This window comes from Pollicipes pollicipes, unplaced genomic scaffold (genome assembly GCF_011947565.3).
Source record: "Pollicipes pollicipes isolate AB1234 unplaced genomic scaffold, Ppol_2.1 Scaffold_3087;HRSCAF=3621_pilon_pilon_pilon, whole genome shotgun sequence".
Lineage (NCBI taxonomy): Eukaryota > Metazoa > Arthropoda > Thecostraca > Pollicipedomorpha > Pollicipedidae > Pollicipes > Pollicipes pollicipes.
Genome location: NW_023596225.1, coordinates 27,223,925 through 27,243,581, shown reverse-complemented (window position 1 = coordinate 27,243,581; position 19,657 = coordinate 27,223,925). Strand labels below are relative to the sequence as shown.

At 55.4% G+C, this 19,657-nt stretch overlaps 1 protein-coding gene across 1 annotated transcript in view; it reads right to left on the bottom strand.

The window, feature by feature from the left end:
* LOC119089981 (A disintegrin and metalloproteinase with thrombospondin motifs 20) overlaps nt 1-19,657 on the bottom strand; it is a 134,440-nt gene that overhangs the window by 100,680 nt on the left and 14,103 nt on the right. The window contains exon 2 of the mRNA XM_037212781.1: nt 5,281-5,597. Coding sequence (XP_037068676.1) covers nt 5,281-5,597 — 317 coding nt within the window. The remainder of the gene's footprint in view (nt 1-5,280; nt 5,598-19,657) is intronic.

The window sequence follows — 19,657 nt, the reverse complement described above, 5'->3', positions numbered from 1 at the left end:
CCAGACAGCCGGCCAGCCCCACCTGCAGCCGTGCCGGTGGGAGGGGCGTCAGGGCCGCTCCCCGCCCCGCCCCACCCCATCCGGTACTGGAGCCTCCTCCCAGACGCCAGCCCAGCCGGCCCGGCCGTGGTCCGCCGCCGGTGACGGCGACGGCCTGGACGGGTCAGCGGCCCGCCCTGGTAACACGGCGCCGATGACGTCGTCGGTCCCAGACCGGTGGGGCGGGGCCAGACGGCGCCGCAGGAACGCTGCCAGCGGCGACTCACCGCGGTCACGGCCGCGGCGCGGTTGCGAGCGGCGCGCCGTCTGGCACCGACCCTGACCCAGGCGCCGCCGGAAGCGCTGGGGGGTGGCGCGAACAAGCGTCACAGCACGGACGTAGTGGGCGGCGGTGCATCGGCGGCGGTGCATCAGCGGCGACCGGCGTGGCTCTGGGGCATGATTGCAGTCGTGACGTTATCGTCGGGCCTCTGAGTGGTTTGCAGTCGGCGATCATGGCCATTGGCTGACGAAGTCACTGCTTAGGAACCGGGACGGCAGGATTCGACGGGCGACGGTGTTATCGCCAGTGGCGTCACCGCAGTGCCCCTGAACTTTCGACGGAAGGGGTCCCACAAGGTGATGTCAGATGAACTGTTCTGTGGTACTATCAAACTCTACAGGAGTAACACTAAGGTGACGTTGTTGGCCTTGGGTCATGGTGCCACTAATTTTTGACCAACGCGTCACCGATGGGACGTCGACGAGCCGTATCAAAGCACCTCGAAACCTCGCTTCGCTACGATGACATCAGAGTGCTGGCACCATGTCCCCTCTCCGTCTTCCCGAGACGTCGAGCACGTCAGGGTGGCGGGACCACCGGGCGGGCCGGGCCGTCACCGGCGGCCGCTGACGCCCCTGCCCGGGCCTGCCGTCAGTGGCGTCATTAGGGCTCCGGCTGGCGGGCCGCTCTCGGCGGCCGGAGGCGGACCGGCTCGTTTGCCTGGCCGTCCGGTCTAATCGCCAGACTGATGCCCGCGGCGCCAGCACAAACAAACGGACGGCGGCTGCGGAGGCGTGGGACCTGGACTGGCCGGCCAGTCGCCGCCGCGCCGCTCGCCAGCTCAACGCTCCTCCGACGGCGTCACTGAGCGTTAATATTAGTCATTTATGGTTTGCGTTTCAGTTTTCTCCCGCGCCTCTATCATGAAAACTCAGGCTGACTGATGGTCCGTTGCAAGTGGGGCAGAGCCGTATTGCCACTAAAGAAATGCTTATCTTGGCGACTTAAGATTAGTTTAATGAGACAGTGTGTCTCATGCATGATGTCAAATCCGTCCCATCGAGTTAGCTTCGGTGTGAGTCATGAAGCTAAAGCTCCCTGCGCTAAAGCAAGCTCACGTCACGCTTGAAAAGTACACGATGCAGAAGACACGAAATCGCCAGCATCATCACAAGGAAGCAATTGTTTTCACGACCTTTGCTGTCAGTGTGGCCAACCGCAACACGAACGGCCCCCAGCCCCCCCCCCCCCCCTCCCCCACCCCCGCGCCTCATTTGTCGGTTTCAGAGAAGAGGAGTAAACACAGCGTTGGGCCGCGCCGTCGCACTCGTACGAGCCGTCCTGCTACTGTTCCGGGAGCTGTGCTTACGTTCGGCTCCGATGGCGCTCGCACGAGGCCTTGTTCGGCTGTCGGCTGCGCGGAGGACCGCCGCCTGAGAGAGCCGGTCCGCCCGCTCCGCTCTGTTTGTAAATGTTTGCACGGCTTCTGAACGGCCGCCCAGCGTGACAGTGATCACCGTCTGCACACCAGCGCTGACGAAACGCGGCATTTCGCCAGTCGGATCCGAGAGTAGTTGGATTTGGAATCGGGCTCGGATTCAGATTTGAGGTGAGAATATCTTTGAACAGATTTAAATGTTTGCGTGGAAACCGTGGACTAGTACTATGCAGTGGTAAGGACGGGCGATTTGCTTATATACAGAACCGACATATGCGTGTAGCATTTAATTCAACTGAAGGAAATGTGAACCCAGGCAATGTTTGATACATTTGAATGTGTGAAATATACATCATGCATTTCAGGATTGGATGCGGTTTAACACCCAAAATCATCATTTTCGAATCCTCTTGTTTAACGTTCGGGAGTTCTCAAAATTCCAAATTATTCAAGTCTATTTGAATCCTGCGCATCCCACTCATCAGCTGCATTGTATATCAATCGGTGGTTTGTGTCTGGAACGAAAGACCTAAGCGTTTGAGAAATGTTCATTAACGACGTTTGTTGCGCGTTCATTAACGCGGACATCCCCCCTGTCAGCATTATCTCTGCATTCCCACTTTGTTCGTTCCGCACTTTATGGCTGATTGAGCCCGTCACGCTAAGCTGTCAGCTGCAGTGACCTTGAATCTGTCGGCCGTATACCCGTCACAAGCGCACAGTGCTACCATGACGCTACCGTTGGTACCACTGGCGTCACGCGTCATTAGTCATTCCCGCAGCATAGGCGTGACCTGTTCGGCTTCGCCCACACTTGCATGACGTAACCACTGGGTCCCACACGCCGACGCAGACACGCCTGCAGCTCCCAGCAACGCCCCACATGTTCTGGAAGAAGGCGGTACATCGCTCAGCCACCTCCGTCTGACACGGGAACGTCGGGCCAGCAGGGAGTGGTGCCACGCCGCGTCGGACTAAACTGCAGCGTGTTAACTGCACGCGCGAGGCCGCGGGGCAATCGAAGGATATCCCCTCTATCTAAAGACTTCATGATATCGGTAAACTCACGGATATCTGTATTTAATGAGGAACGGCTTGGGCTGGAAACCTATTTGGGAGAAAACAGATTACGGCTATGGACACGGGTATGGGTATGGGTAGGACGTTTACGAACTTTGGTGGAAACTGCAAGAAATACTACACTATTGCTTGTAAGCCTCTTAGTCACAATGAACTTCAACTCACTTTTTTTGCAAACATCAACGCATACATAATCAATATTGTAACTACCAACGAAAATTTGTGCGTGGAATGTCCTGAAACGTTTTATAATATAGAAATAACATGCATAAAGATGCAAACGGGTGTTTGACGGATGGTTACAGCTGATAGAATGGATGACGGTTGGGTATGACCACAGCCTGATGAGTAAGATGTGGAGTGGTGGATTTGGTAAAGAAGATTTTACCCGCGGAGTTATCTGGCTCCATCCTGTACAATAGTCGCTTCCGGTTCCGACAACGCTAGACTTTCGATCCCAGAAAGACAAAGCGCGGATCGATCCTTTTGAGCTCACCTCGCATCCCAGCCAGACGGCGAAGGTGAAAAAACATTCGTATAGTGAAGATTAAGAATTCTTATGCTGTTCATCCTTCTAGCAGCGTTCATTAACTTCGAACACATACTTTTGTGCACTGTTGTCACATTTTGAATGACTAAGTTTCGTGGCGGAGTCTGGGCTTTTTGTCGATTTCCGGCGCTATTTTAAGTCGGCATTTGGCGTGGCCCGCTATTTCTGCCTGTAAAAACTTCCAGCTCGGTGCGGTACAACTGCCATGGAAAAAACATGATGACTCAACTTTGGCTTATACGTTACGAGGGTTATTTGTCACATTTGCTAGATTCATGTCGGGGATATCCCGCAAAGCAGCCAAATCAACAAGACAGATTGAACAGGGCGCTGAATAAGGGGATTAAAAATGGTTATGTGGATGTGCAAAGGCTACGGCTTAATAGAAAACAATGGGCGATAAAACATAGTCCGGCGATTGAATCAACAACGTATGCCTAGCCTTTCCAAGAACGACAAAAATACGATGCAAGAAAGGTCCAACTAAACGCCTTCGCGGAAAAATGCTGCCTGTGTCTGTCACCACTTGCACCATATTCGGCCTCGTACATTCAAATGTACTCGGATTGGGCCTCACAGGGATAAGCTTTGACAAACAGGTAGGTGGAGTGGATGGCCTTCAGGGCGCCATACAGAAAACCGCTGCAATGAATGGAAGTGCCAGAGCCGTCAGTCGCCGGTCACTGCCCCCAGATGGCAGTGGCATCGGACGGTTACGGCGCCGCCGCCCACCATCGGCGGCGGGTCAGACGGCCTGGCCGCTTCATGTCCATCCCCGTCGCAGCGCTACAGACGGTGCTGTCAATACCTGACGAATGGATCCGTCCGGTGTCTGGGACGGCTGTGACCTATCTGTCCCCCTCTCCCAGCCGCCCGAAAGCTCAGAGCTTTTGGCACGATCTCTGCAATGGAAAAAGGCATCGCACTTCGTGCAGTGTTTAACTTTTACGGGGGCATGGACAGATATATCGGACCACACCAGGCTTCGTGCCGCCGGTACAGCATGGGTCAAATCGCTAGCAATAACCGCTACGAAAGGTCAGGAAGCCATATCAGCCATGTCTCAATCCTGTATCTGGCTAGTGGAGCTTTTAAGACGAACAAGCTGTTAAAATTTTTAATTGCCGCTGTAATGGTTTTACTGACGACAAACAACACAAAACGTCGAGGCCGAGGCATTCGTGCCACAGCGCATTGGTCCTGGGAGGCAAATTTTGAAGCTTAGTAAGTAGTCTTACTCGGCACCGAAAAGTACAACAAAAGACTGATAAATATGTTTTCGTGCTGCGGTTGCTTGGATTGTCGGTGTGATTTGATGGGGTCCTGCGCATGCGAGCGTTTGTATTCGGTGTTCTCGTGTCCGGACAACTGTCCTGTCCCATTGGGCCTGGGAATTCTTACCACGCTGGCGAAAATGCCTTCTTCGTGAGCTACTGGCTGTGGGTTATCAACCCAACGGTCGCTGGACGTGACCTCCAATACCCATGTGGAAGCCAGATCGTCTCATCACTCGCCATTCCCCCGCGGAGGCTGGCGGCCATGTGGGAGCCAGATCGTCTCACCACTCATCATTCCCTACAGAGGCTGGCGGCCATGTGGGAGCCAGATCGTCTCACCACTCATCATTCCCTACAGAGGCTGACGGCCATGTGGAAGCCGGATCGTCTCACTACTCACCATTCCCCCGCAGAGGCTGACGGCCATGTGGGAGCCAGATCGTCTCACCACTCATCATTCTCTACAGAGGCTGACGGCCATGTGGAAGCCGGATCGTCTCACTACCCACCATTCCCCCGCAGAGGCTGACGGCCATGTGGGAGCCATATCGTCTCACCACTCATCATTCCCTACAGAGGCTGACGGTCATGTGGGAGCCAGATCGTCTCACCACTCACCATTTCCTTACAGGGGCTGAGAGCAATGTGGAAGCCGGATCGTCTCACTACTCACCATTCCCCCGCAGAGGCTGACGGCCACCTCCGAGCCGGGCTCGTGCTCCACCTCGCCCCGGTAGAAGCAGCGGGCGGTAGCCTTGTGCAGCAGCTCCACCTCGCTGAAGTTGCGGTGCTCGCGCTGCACGCGCAGCTGAGGCCCGGCGAACCCGTCGTCCAGCCGCAGGCGCAGCGTCAGGTCACGGCCGAACGCCCGCAGCCGGTAGCGGACCGGCTCGTCGGCCTGGTCCACATCGGCGCCGCTCGGCGCTGAGGTCAGCGCCGCCGATAGCGATAGCTTCTGCGGCCAGGTCCACTCCGTCTGCGGCGAGTCATCTGCCGGGCAGCGGCAGACGGGTCAGCGGCGGGGCAGCCGCAGACCGGTCAGCGGCGGGGCAGGGGCAGACCGGTCAGTGGCGGGGCAGGGGCACACGGGTCAGTGGCGGGGCAGGGACAGATCGGTCAGAGGTGGGGCAGCGGCAGACTGGTCAGCGGCGGGGCAGGGGCAGACCGGTCAGTGGCGGGGCAGGGGCACACGGGTCAGTGGCGGGGCAGGGGCACACGGGTCAGTGGCGGGGCAGGGACAGATCAGTCAGAGGTGGGGCAGCGGCAGACTGGTCAGCGGCGGGGCAGCGGCGGGGTAGCGGCAGACGGGTCAGCGGCGGGCAGTGGCAGGTGTTGGTGACCGGGCAGGGAAAGGTGTCGGTGACGGGACAGGAAGAGGTGTTGGTGACGGGGCAGCGGGAAGAAGGTATCAGCGGAGAAGGGGGAGGCAGCGACAGGGCAGAGCTACGAGGCATTTACAATGCAAGGGAGAGGCGACGGAGGAAGGGCGTGGAGGAAAAGGCAGTGACGGAGCAGAACGGTGCGGAGCGGTGACAACGCAGAGGAGAGGAGGCAGAGGCAGGACATAGGGAAGAAAGCAACAACGAGATGGAGTAGATGAGGCAGCAAGTGGTTTGGGAATGCGGTACCCATGACCGCAACGGCTCGTGGAACTCTTGTATCTTCATTGTTTGCATCTGATAGTACTATATACGTGGTCTCTTACTGGATTTGCTCTCACCTACAACAGAATCGTGGCTTGTAACATGTTCTCGCCGAGTCATTTCTGAATAAGCCGGAGCTGCCTTACACAACCACAATCGTCCATCGTAAAGGTTGGCTTCATGTGACAAAAGCAAAGGTTGGAAAGTCGGTAGAGACTTCCGCATTTGATATTTTTCAGTTTGGAGATCAAAGAAGTGCCTTCATTTTGTGGTGGATGGACGTTTAACGAACCGCAAGAGGTTGTCAGTTTGTGAGGAGATTTCGGCCGTGCAAATTAAATTATCTGAAATCAAGCGACTAGAACTATCTTCCACGCACGGCTTAACGTTCTTGAGCTGTTGCCAAAGAGTTCCTTTTGGCTTCAAAATGCTAACAGAGCCGTGCTTTTGCTTCCATTAATATTGTCCGCTTGGTGTAGTCTGCTGGCACCACCTCTGCTCCGTCTCACAGCTGGACATTACGCCGACCCCCAGCTGTTGAATGTTCCATGAAATGCCTCAGAATTGTATGTTTGATCAATATATATAGCAGACGCGTTCATTCAATCGTTTTTATGTACCTAAATCACGCAAATCCCCAAATCCTTATTCATTAATGTATTTGACTGTGCCCAATACAGGTCATTGGCAATTACTTTTTCAGTTGAAAGTTCCATCGCAACTCTGCTGAGTCTGTGGCTCATGCATTTTATTTGTGCTGAAATCGCTTTTTCAATCCTCTTTTAAAACACTTTTTAACACGGTAAGCTTTTCAATGCTGGAACAGTCAAGTAATAAAGCGTTATGACATCTCCTGCCGGATATATAAGTAACAATTGTTTTAATCAATCAAGTCAATATAGCTAATTATCGATGTCATTGTTTATCATGTTGAGCTGGTCATTTTTGATGGTCACGGGAAACATACTGAGTGTTTTGATAGTGGCTGATGGCATGTGTCACAGCCTGTTACACGATGTTTCCAGAGATTGTTGTAAATTCTAAACTATCCACTCTGAGTAATATACTTTAAAAATTGTTTGACTGTTTGCAATACAAACTTGCTGCAGCGTCGCTAATCGATCCATGTCTTGGGAAATTTGTGGTGAAAAGCAAAATATTTCTTAAATAATTGTAAGAACAGCACAAAAATTAGAAGTTAATTTGCGAGCGGCCGAAAACCGTATCAGTTGGCATCAGTTTACGATCGATCGGATTTATTCATCTTCGATCGACATTACTGATGTCCGCAGGGCACGCGCGGTGTGAAACGCTACTGGAGCCGCGCGTCGTGACGCGCCGCACGCGTCACGAATCGTCACGTCTCGCTACACCGCCAACCTGCGGCAGACCGCTCGGCGAAGGGCGCCGCGGGTCGGCGCCAGGGGGGCAGCTGGCGAGCGTCATCAGACGATGACGTATGTCCTCACTAAAAGAAGTCGCAAACTAAGGCAGTTATATCAGATCCAGAACGTCAAACTCGGCGAGGATCGTGACAACCACACAAACGGCTTTCTAACTGTCCCATCTGTGTGGGTCGCATCAGCATACAAATAGCTAGTGCATCGCTGCCTGCACCGTGCCTTCCAATCAGTGACAGTTGTGAGTGACGGCAGAGGCGCGCCTGCCGCTGGCTGGACCACCCACTGGTGTTGGCACGCTCCAGCGGTGCTGCTGAGAGGCGCGCTGGTGAGCCCCTCACACCCCTGACCGCGGCCAGGCGGCCAGTTCCTGGCCGTGCTACGTACCGCCGGCAGGAGGAGGCGGTAACACGCAGCGAACGCGTGCGAACTTCGCATACACGGCTTGAGTTCTGCACTCGCGTTGTGCGTGTTCTGTGTGTTTCGAAGCAAGGCAGACCATTAATCCTCCGACGGTAAAATGGACGATTAGGCCGATGCATACCGGCCACTCATCAACATGACTACAAATAATTAATAGTGTACATCTTTTAAAACACGCGTCGGTTGTAGTTAGTCACTGACAACAGAGCACCAGAACTTCATGATCTTTTAAGATAATCGAGAGCATTGATAGAACGTTCCTCGTGATTGCACACCTAATTTCATGATGAGCACATTGGCTCGCATGTGAATCGGGAAGAGGAGCTCGACTGTGGACGAGAACTGAAATTGAGAAGGAGAGCTCGACTGTGGACGAGCACTGGACACGACAGCATGAAGGAGACCTGATGGAAACGTTCCGAGACATGCCGGCATGACGTCCACAGTTATATGCAAAAACAGAAGTGGAGCGTCGTGGCGGTACTTCTTCAAAGCTCCAACCATACAATTTGAGATAATGGCTTATACTTCATCGAGCTTCCAAATTATCATGCAACAACTTATTCCATGAACGTCGAATGGTGAACGGTACCATGGCAACTTGGAGGCATTGGTTAATAATTGCGCCTTCTTACAGCCACCTCCCCGCGCCCACGGCTATACCGACCGCTGTCCAGACCGTGCAACGGGGGGGGGGGGGCCTGGGGGTACCGTAACGCAGCGCCAGACATGCGCACACCATCCACAGCTGCACAGGGGGATGGCGTAGGGTCAACACAGGCCTCGGCTCTAGCAGGCCCGCCGGCCGGCGCCACGGGCATAAGCCGCCGCGGCAGCAGCCTGGAGCCCCTGGAGCCGCCGCAGACATCGACCGCCGCCGTGCGGCCGGCCCGTGGCGGGGACCGTCGCAGGCGGGCCGGCCGGCTGCCAGCGGCGGCCACGGCCAGGGTCAAGGCTGTCTGCAGAGTCTGGCGACCGTTGGACGCGGCCGGCTGGCAGTGCCCAGGCCTGGCTGGCCACCGCTGCCGCTCAGGCCGGAAGCGGTCGGACACGGTGGTCACAGATGGAGAAAGGAGGAATCAGTAGGTGGTTTATGTTCTTCATGCTCTGGACGTGCTAATTGTTGCGCATGGTGGGTCAGGTAGGGTGTGAGAGGACACGTGACACGGCTGCGAGGAAATCGTGACGATGTAGTGGGGAAATGGGCAGGAAGTAGGATGTCAAGCCCCAGCCATAAATTGTCACTGAAATAATGCACACCACTGCTGCTCTGGAACCCACAACCCACTGCCTGGTAATCCCTCTGTCGCCGCTCAAAGTCTTAACACTCCCGGTGATGAGTGGTGAGACAGAATACCGGTTATGACAAAGGCGACCGCGGGAGAGCTCTGGTCCAGTTCTAGCGAAGGCAGTACTCATCTAGGCGCACTGGTTCGCTCACGAACAGAGGTACCAGCCTATGAGCATCGAATATCAATGAGCTTCAAATTCAACGTCACTCCATTTGGCACTGGACACTGACGAATGCCTTGCAAGAGGCCGTACGGTCCCAAGCGACACAACCTAGTGCGAATAAGGTGCAAAACTGACCGATGCTTTAACGTTAACCGTAAGCTGCAGAGCAGGCCGCCAGAGCACGTGAGAGCGCCCAGCAACGACGGTCGCCGTCCCCGGGCTGGGCCAATGGGAGCCGGAGGTGTCACGAGGCATCGCGCCGCGCCCCGGCGCGGGTGCTGGCCGCCGCATGACGCTGCAGGCCGCCCAGCCGTAGCACACGAGTAGCGCCGACTCACGCTGGCATCCCAGCGTGCACAGGTGTGCCGTGACGCGACGCGACTGCACACCTGCACCAGCAGACGAACTGCCGGCTCGGAAGCCCCGGGGTCCGGCGGGGGCACGACTGCACACCTGCACCAGCAGACGAACTGCCGGCTTGGAAGCCCCGGGGTGCACCAGCAGACGTACTGCCGGCTCAGAAGCCCCGGGGTCGGGCTGGGCGACACGACTGCACACCTGCACCAGCAGACGAACTTCCGGCTTGGAAGCCCCGGGGTGCACCAGCAGACGTACTGCCGGCTCAGAAGCTCCAGGGTCGGGCTGGGCGACACGACTGCACTCCTGCACCAGCAGACGAACTGCCGGCTCAGATATCCTGGGGTGCACCAGCAGACGTACTGCCGGCTCAGAAGCCCCGGGGTCGGGCTGGGCGACACGACTGCACTCCTGCACCAGCAGACGAACTGCCGGCTCAGATGCTCTGGGGTGCACCAGCAGACGTACTGGCGGCTCAGAAGCCCCGGGGTCGGGCTGGGCGACACGACTGCACTCCTGCACCAGCAGACGAACTGCCGGCTCAGATGCCCTGGGATGCACCAGCAGACGTACTGCCGGCTCAGAAGCCCCGAGGTCGGGCTGGGCGACACGACTGCACTCCTGCACCAGCAGACGAACTGCCGGCTCAGATGCCCTGGGGTGCACCAGCAGACGTACTGCCGGCTCAGAAGCCCCGGGGTCGGGCTGGGCGACACGACTGCACTCCTGCACCAGCAGACGAACTGCCGGCTCAGATGCCCTGGGATGCACCAGCAGACGTACTGCCGGCTCAGAAGCCCCGGGGTCGGGCTGGGCGACACGACTGCACTCCTGCACCAGCAGACGAACTGCCGGCTCAGATGCCCTGGGATGCACCAGCAGACGTACTGCCGGCTCAGAAGCCCCGAGGTCGGGCTGGGCGACACGACTGCACTCCTGCACCAGCAGACGAACTGCCGGCTCAGATGCCCTGGGGTGCACCAGCAGACGTACTGCCGGCTCAGAAGCCCCGAGGTCGGGCTGGGCGACACGACTGTACACCTGCCGACAGGACTGCACACGTGTACCAGCAGACGAACTGCCGGCTCCCGCACACCTGTACCAACAGACGGACTGCCGGCTCAGAAGCTGCGGAGTCCGGCGGACACGACCGCACACGTGCACCAGCAGACGAACTGCCGGCTCGGATGCCCCGGGGTCCGGCGGACCCGCTACGACCGCGGTACGTAACTACAGCAGGGAGTGTTCAGTAGTTACGTACCTGACAGCCACGTGTGGGACTTCCGCTGACCTGCAGTGACCAGCGGAAGCCTGACGTTGCACGGCAGAGCGCCGGATCCACGTCTGCTCTTCGTTTGCGGCACCACATGGCGGCGCAGCGGCAGCGCTAATGGTCGGCGCTGACTGACGCCATGCTAAGCGACCGGCGGGCAGACCGGAGCAACTTCCGGTGCGACGCGGCCGCTTCCGGCGCCGTCTGCCCCCGTGACCCGCGGCGGCGCTGACCCCTCGGAGGGGTGTCGACAGGCCCGACCACGGAGGTGACCGGCACTAATGGCCCGGTCCGCCCGTCTGCCGGCGGAGAGGCCAAATTCGGCGCTATCTGACCGTCTCCGGCGGAAGGGGCGCTACCGATGGCGACGATAGCGGCGCACCCCTGGCCGGCAGCGGCGTGCCACGTGACGCCCCCCCCCCCCGTCTCTGGGCTCACTTCCGGCGCGGTCATAAGCCGCTACGGAGGTTGTCATGCTCAGCAGCAGACGTTGTCACGCTCAGCCGATAAGCTGTTGCTAATGCCCGGCTCGGTGGTGCTCAGTTCCCTGATGCACATTGCACAGCTCATGACACACGGTGAGTCGGTAAGATGCATATTCTCTGGGCGTGTCAACTCCAAGAGTGAAACGATACGCTGAAACTTGAAACCGGTGGGACTAATTTGGTGTTTGTCGCTTGTGCAGGCGGTGCGGTCACGTCAGCACGGTCAGACACCTGAGTGATTTCAGAGAGCGCCGAGGTCAGCAGATCTTCGTCACCAGGACAACTGCACCGACTTCGGGCATCGTACATGCCAGCGCATAGGCGGCTGCGGGTTTGGGAGTGCATGCGGCCGCACTTCTAGCGCTGCGGTATCACCTCTAGACGCGAATGGTGCTTTGTACCGAACTTTTGTCTCAACGCTCCTAATATCCTACCCGTTTCACCCAAAAGTCGCCCACGACATAAAAAGCAGAAAGAATGGGTCTTACGAAATCTGACCTTCGTCCATCCCATCGCACTTTGTGAAGTATAGATGAGGGTTTTAAATGTCATCTAGAAACACTATTTCAAGGCGTGCCTATGAGTTTTGAGGCACCAAGAAAGCCAAGCTGCGTCGGCGGTGAAGCCCAGGCGAGTGGCCGCCGTTGTATCTTCTCTGCGAGCCTCACACATATGGTCTTCAAGCAGCCGTTTCTGACGTCAGCACACCACCGCGCTCGCCTTGATCACTCCCTAATTTCCATGCACTTATGCTTAACTGGGAGGGCGCGGGTGGCCAGCGCCCAGCCTGCCACTATGAGCGATGACTCGCGCCCGGTGGCCGCTTCAGCGCTCGTGGCACGTCTACCCTCTCCCGCCAGCCGGCCGTCGCCGCCGCCGTCAGCCGCTGATGCTCGGGCCGCGTTCCCAGCTAATCCAGCGGCTGGTCCGTTCGCGCCAAATTTGGCCGCGCGAACAGTTGTCATGGCGCGACGTGAGAAGCGGTTTGGCCCGGCGGCCGCCACGGGAACTGGCGGCGCGGCTGGGGCGCCACTCCGGCTGGCTGCTCGGCGGGCGCCTCTCCGGCTAGCCGTTCGCGGGCGCGGGAGGCCATGTACGGAGCCCGAACCGGTTAACGCGCCGACAGCAGCGGGGGCGGCGGCGGCGGCGGCGCATGGAGTGGGAGGGGCACTACCCGAACAGCGGAGGCGGTGGCGCATGGTATGGGAGGGGCACTACCCGGGCGGCGAGCTGCGTTCGCCACGGGTGATGTGTGGCTACAGTTGGGACTGGAAGGGCCGGCCCACGCAGACGCTACATTCGGCCGAAGACTGGTCTCAGCCCAGCGCTATAGAATCGAAATCAGCTATCGGTAAAAAAATCAACAATAACTATGATGAAAAATGTGTGTAAAAATGTGTAAAAAGAATAAGATAATCGGCCTGCCATTACGATTGAAAGCACCCAAAGGGCTAAAAGGCCAGCATACACGAACACAATCGTAAGTCGTTGGGTAGAATATGAAAAGGCGGCAAGAGAAAGAAAAGTGGGAGATTAAAAAGCGTATTGATGGACACGGACGCTTCTCGTGTCAGGGGGCCATACGGCAGCTGCCTATTCGAATGCAATGCTCCAAACCCTGTCAGTCGAGCCGTTATCAAATGATGGGCCCCATCCGGCTCGTTCGCCCTGATAAGTGAATATTTCGCCAATAGTTTAGTGGTGTGGTAGTTACCTGACGGCAAACTGCTATCCATAGAGAATCGATGGGATGCACAGCTAAGTTACGGCACATCACGTATTCATGTGTGTCTTCATTACAGGTAAGCGTTGTCTTCGAGCGGTGGGACGGATCTCTAAAGAGCAGCTGACCCCTGGCCTCAGCCCGGTCGTATGGCTGCAGTCGTGCCCCGCCGTGCGCCACGTGCTGACCGGCCAGTGAAGCGGCGACAGGCCGGGTTACCGGTCAGTGACTGTGCACAGCTGGCGCCGCGTTGATGGGTTCGCGCGAGCACACTAGTCTCACAGTGGGAGCGGTGACGGATGCAGAGGCTGCTGAGTCCCTTGATATGGACTCTGTTTTCGGCGAAGCTGCGGACGCTGACCAGGCGATTTCGCAGCCAAACGCCGGGGGCGGGCGTCTGTGCCAGTACTAGACCGCAGTCTCGAGAACAAAAGGACCCAGGAACTGAGAACGGCTCGCGGAAAAGCATCAAAGGGGGACCATGACGCAACAACCCATCAACAGCCAGGTCACGCAAAGCATCGGAGCTAAATTCGCGCCGGTTCAGAACCGGATCGAAATCCTTGAGCAATAAGTCATGATACAACGTTCTGGAGCTAAACTAATCTAGCTCCCATAGATAAGACAAGAGAAATAGCCTTATTCTACAGAGAAAAAAAGCAGGAGAATGGAGATATAGATGCGTTGTTATTTTGGCAATATTTCTTTACCAAATGACTAGCAGAAGTGGATGAAAAGGCGACAAGAGACAGAAACGCGGATGACAAAAGCTTATCCATGCGAACGTTTTTCGCGTCAGGAGACCATACGGCAGCTGCCTTTTTGATTGCAATGGTTCCGACCCTGTTAGTTGAGCCGTCAGCAAACGACAGGGCTCGACATCCGAGTCATCCGCCCTGATAAGTTCACTCGCTATTCAAGCCATTTTCCCTGATAAGTTCGCTCGTTATTCGGGTCATTCGCCCTAATAAGCTCACTCGCTATTCGGGGCATTTGCCCTGATAAGTTCACTCGCTATTCAAGCCATTTTCCCTGATAAGTTCACTAGCTACTCGGGTCATTCGCCCTGATAAGGTCACCCCCCATCCGGGTCATTGGCCCCGAAGAATTCACTTCTGCTATTCGATTCGATATAGGCCGAAATTGCCGAAATTTCAACGCCCCTATATCTCCGGTCTCCTAATTCTTCTCCGATGAATAAGGCTGTTTCTACTGCCTTACCTGTGTGAATAGTGTTCCTCGAAAATGCATTCAACAACTTACGTAATCCGGCCTTCATTTGAATGCGTGAATCGCACCCACATAGCTGAAAACTCTCACAATAATATGAATTAAGTTCAACCCATTTTAGCGCGTCACAGGCACCGGAAATGAATTGCGTGGCGTATAACAACATCGCATATTTTCAGTCTTCTTATGTTCGTGTTTATCTCAAGTTTGAATTGTCGCTATTTAATTCCACGCATATAACGGCATGCAAAATAATACTGAAGCACAGGGCTCCGATTTCTGTTTGGATACGTTACAGCGTGAGCTTACGTGAGCGTGAGCTCATCAGCTTTATAATGTATGCGTAGTGCTGTGACATTCATCGCTTTAAGCAACTGAACTCCCGATAAATCGTCCCCTTTGATAGACAGTGGCATGCTTCTGCCGACCCATAAGTCAAATCAACATCATACTCACCATTTGCCAGGCATCGCACTTGCATGCGATCACCTGTCCAGGAAGTTTTAGCGTTCCGCTGATAATGTTCTTGAACGCAGCTGCTCAGCTCTATGAGCGCTAAAAGGTTGATATGTGTAGCAACATAACGCCCTGCCAAAACTGATCACATCCATGGCGCAGACATAAGCAAGTTGTTTTCTGATACTCCATTTTCGGTCTTTACGACAGGAAAGCCGAGTCAGGAGCAAGCTAATTTTGCACATAGCATGATTCTGCTTAACGTCGCGATGGGTGGCTTTAACCATCGCCATCATCATGTTTCAGTGCTCTGATTTTCGCGCGAATGACTTCGTGCAGTATTCATGGTACCGGTCCGTTCCTGCTCACTCATCGGCAGGGCGTGAACCTGTGCTTCGGGTGCGGACGCCCATGTGTCACGGGACAGCGCATGGGACGTAACAAGGAATATGATACATCGCAGCGAAGAGCACTCGACGTCCGGGTGGACATGCTGCACCCGGTTACAAACCAGATGTGCAAGCGGCCCTTGAGCTGCCACGAGCGATCATCAACATCGACACGCGAGATCCGATCAGAAAGGAGGGAGGGAATGGGGCACGCCCCGGGACACGTGCGACTGCGCCCACCGCGTCAGCACGGGGAGGGGGATGGCGTCCGGCCAGATGCCGCCACCGCCTGAGGGCAGGTGTATCCGACAGCTGACCTCCGCGCGAATCAGGCACGACCAGGGTCGGCGCCTGGGGCTTTAGCAGACACCAGTGTCATTTGAATGTCCCGGGTGCGGTGTGTATCGGTCAGCTGACTGAATGAGTTATGTGAGATTATGAGATTCTGTCTGAGAATGCGTATTTCGGTGGCAGCTATCACAATGTATTATCACTTACTTCATCATTCGCATCAAGGTGCGGTCGTTTTACGACTTGTCTCTATAGTGGCTCAGGGACCGTTACAATAGCGAAAGTGGCGTGACGTGCGTCACCCACAGCCTCGTCTCGATCTGGCTGCAATGTGTCTGCCGCCGGCGTGTCGTGCCTCTGCACCGTCTCGATCGTGTCTCCGCGGCTGCAGACCGAGCTGATTCACTCGCGGAAGAACACCGCGCCGTGCGTTTACTCGCCACATCAACACAGACGATTATCAAACGAAACGAGGTCAGAAACCGCCCAAGGCAAACAAACGTCGGTGGCGGCGGCTGCCGGTTCACGCCTCGGGCCGCCTGGCAACTGCAGTCGACACGGCCTCGTGCTGGCCAGCCGAACGCAGCCGGCACGAGCGGGCCGGTCAGACGGCGGCCGCGCCGGGGGAGAGGGAGGAGCGGGGGGGGGGGGGTGCCGGGGGTGGAGCGGGACCGCCGGACCGCGGCAGACCACCGCCATCCCGACCGCCGACGGCCAGGTGACGAGCGGATGGGTGATCTGCCGCGTGTGAATCACCCGGGCTGATGCGTGTCACTTACTGCGTCAGGCGCCAGTGCGGAAGGCGATGGGTGACTTCCGTGGAAGGCCATGTTTGCTGTTTCTAAAATACACACGAAAAGAACATTTGGCTCGAAACTATCGCTGCGCGGAGTAATTCGGATCTCGGAGTAAATTTGTTGGCGTCGGCCAAGTCAGTTTTTAATTTAGTGGCATTTTCACATTAGTGTCGCCTTCATCAACGTCATCAATTTCCATTGCATGACACGCTTGCCCGCAGCCCCATGGGGCCGCCCATAAATTACGTTACGGATTCTTGACAATTTGTCAATCCTCCCTCTCTCAAGTTACTCACTGGTTGCGCTGGGTGCCCCACCCCCTCCCCCGCTGGTCACGTCGTGGTCAGCGCAGGGGGAGAGCCGAGTGAGTTGCATCATGTTTAGGTAGTATCAGGATGATTTATCTCAAATATATGCGATGGACGGTAGCCTTGAGTATTTCACTGAAGCGCAGCACCTCACTCTGTCGTTCAATGTACTTCCGGCCGCGTACGTGCGCGCGTCTTGGCGTGAGCGCGACGAATCTCTTTGTTTGCATGTACGCAAAAATAATTTTCAACCACATATGGTTGAAAACTATAGCGATCTGTGTAAATTGGTTTTTATGGCTGAATTACACCGATCTGAATGCAGTATTGAATGGTGGGAAGTGCATGCGTTACACATACTTCAAAGTATTTGGTATTCGCTAGCCAAGGATATCAGGGTGGCGCAAAGTACTTCCCAGGCGTCGCGTGGTACATGTATCAATTGTGCATGGGGCATGTTGTATCATAGACACAATGTGCCTACAATAGCTTATTGACTGACTTACTGTCAATAATTAAATGCAATGGTTGCCGTGACTTACTGGCATTAAGTTAAGTCAACCTTCACATTACTTATGTAAGTCTATGATTCACACATGAGCAGCTGAAATCGAACTGGCCGTAGCTGTAAGACAAACGTTGACTAATTTAAAGGGAAAAAATGTGTTTATTTCGCATTCACAGTGAATTCCGAAAAGCCAAAGACGAGCCCATTTATTCTGCATAGCATAACGGACCCAGCTTGTTTAGCTCGCTTTAGCTACTTATTTTATGGGAACAACATGAACACGACTGCCTCCACCGTGTGACGCAATTCACCCCGGGGCAGGTTGTCTCACTTGAAAGGGGTTCATTCGGAAGTTACTCAACCAAAAAATAAAGAAGCACCCTCCAAAATTGTACCACTATATATGAAGCCGAATGTTATAGCCGTCCGCAGTTATAAAAACGGTCCGCATGGCCGTCAGCTACGCCAGCCGTGTACATCCCGGATGTACGGACAGTCCCCATGGCCGTCAGCTACGCCAGCCGTGTATATCCCGAATGTATGGACGGTCCGGATGGCTGTCAGCTACGCCAGCCGTGTATATCCCGAATGTATGGACGGTCCGCATGGCTGTCAGCTACGCCAGCCGTGTATATCCCGAATGTATGGACGGTCCGCATGGCTGTCAGCTGCGCCAGCCGTGTATATCCCGAATGTATGGACGGTCCGCATGGCTGTCAGCTACGCCAGCCGTGTATAGGGTGCAGCGGAGCACTCACATCTGACCTTGCGGCGCTCCCGTCTCGGCCGGAGCACGGGGGGGAGCCGCCAGGGACCATTCCATGCCGCAGGTCTGCAGCGTCCCAAGCCGGGAGCTCGAGTGCCAGGCCGGATAATCTGCTGCCTCCCTCCCCCTGTGGAGCGTTATACTGAGCGTCTCACTGCTGTAGGGTGGCTCGCTATCTCACTCCCCCTCTGGGGCATTATACCGAGAGTCTCTCTGCTGCGGATGGTCTGCTACGCCCTCCCTGGAGCATCACATTGAGGATCTCTCTGCTGCGGATGGTCTGCTACGCCCTCCCTGGAGCATCACATTGAGGATCTTTCTGATGCGTGGTGGTCTGCTGCCATGCGGTTGCCGAAATAGTGGTGGTTAAAGTCGTTGCTGTCATGTTGAAGGAGATGATGGCCTGACTGATATCAGACTGAAAAAGAGATGTCTGGCATTGTCGTTTCATATTTTCGACCGTTTTTCAACACTATAATGGACATAATTATATGCCATTACACATTACTTGTCATAACAATACTCAACACCACGCTGCCCGTTAGCATATGATTAACGGTTTAAAGCAAACTCAAACGGTTTGGCCCACAAAATACGGTATGAATTTATGTCTTAGAAATCACAACCAAAAACTCAGATGCCTATAAAATAAGCAAAAAATATCAGGCAACGTTGAAACGCGGTGCATTCCGATCTAAGATACTGCATTCCAATGAGGAGTCCGGAATGCCTCGATTTATGAGGCGCACTGTTTCCTTTCTCAGGACAGCATTTTCGTCCCATTCATAATCTACGGTGCAGTCGGCTGCACATTACGTCTTTTCTGAAGAAACTGGTCGAGATCGAAACGGATTTAACGAATACAGTGGCACTGGCCAAGTTAACACTGACCATCACTCCAACCGAGCCATACATGGCAGTGACGATGACGCGCCTCATAAAACAATGCACTTGGAGTCCGTGAAGACACGAAAAGCAAATTAAATGCCCGCTTTGATTAGTCACGAACCGACCATCATATCACGTGATCTCGCAGCAAAGCCTTCGGGCCTGGGCCGTGACCATCTAAGTCCATCGGCGGAGCCGCCCGGCGGGTCGGTTTCCAGAAGCGAGGCTCCGGCGCGCCAGAGACCCGAGCGTTTGCCAAGAGAGTTTTTCCTCGCTCGCAAAACCGCGACGAACCTACGGCCGCCGGCTTCAATGAGCGTAAAATGGGCACGGGGTGGGGCAGGACCGGTAGCTGGGCTCGGCCTACCACACCCAGCAGGTAAGGCGAGCATCGGCAGGAAGCTGATGAAGTACGGTGATGTTATTTCGACACTCGAGGTCTGTTTAAGGACACATTGTGCTTTCGGCCGCACCATTATTGCACTGTGGTCATTAAGGCAAAGTTACTACAATATGGCCGTTAGAAATTGCACCGCTGTCTCGCTCTGCAATCGGCTTCAGACTCTCAAGAATTCGTCCTCATAAGTAGAGGAAAATAAGGGAGTCCCTACTTACATCATGCTGTTGCTCATCCATTTTGTGTTATATAAGATTATAA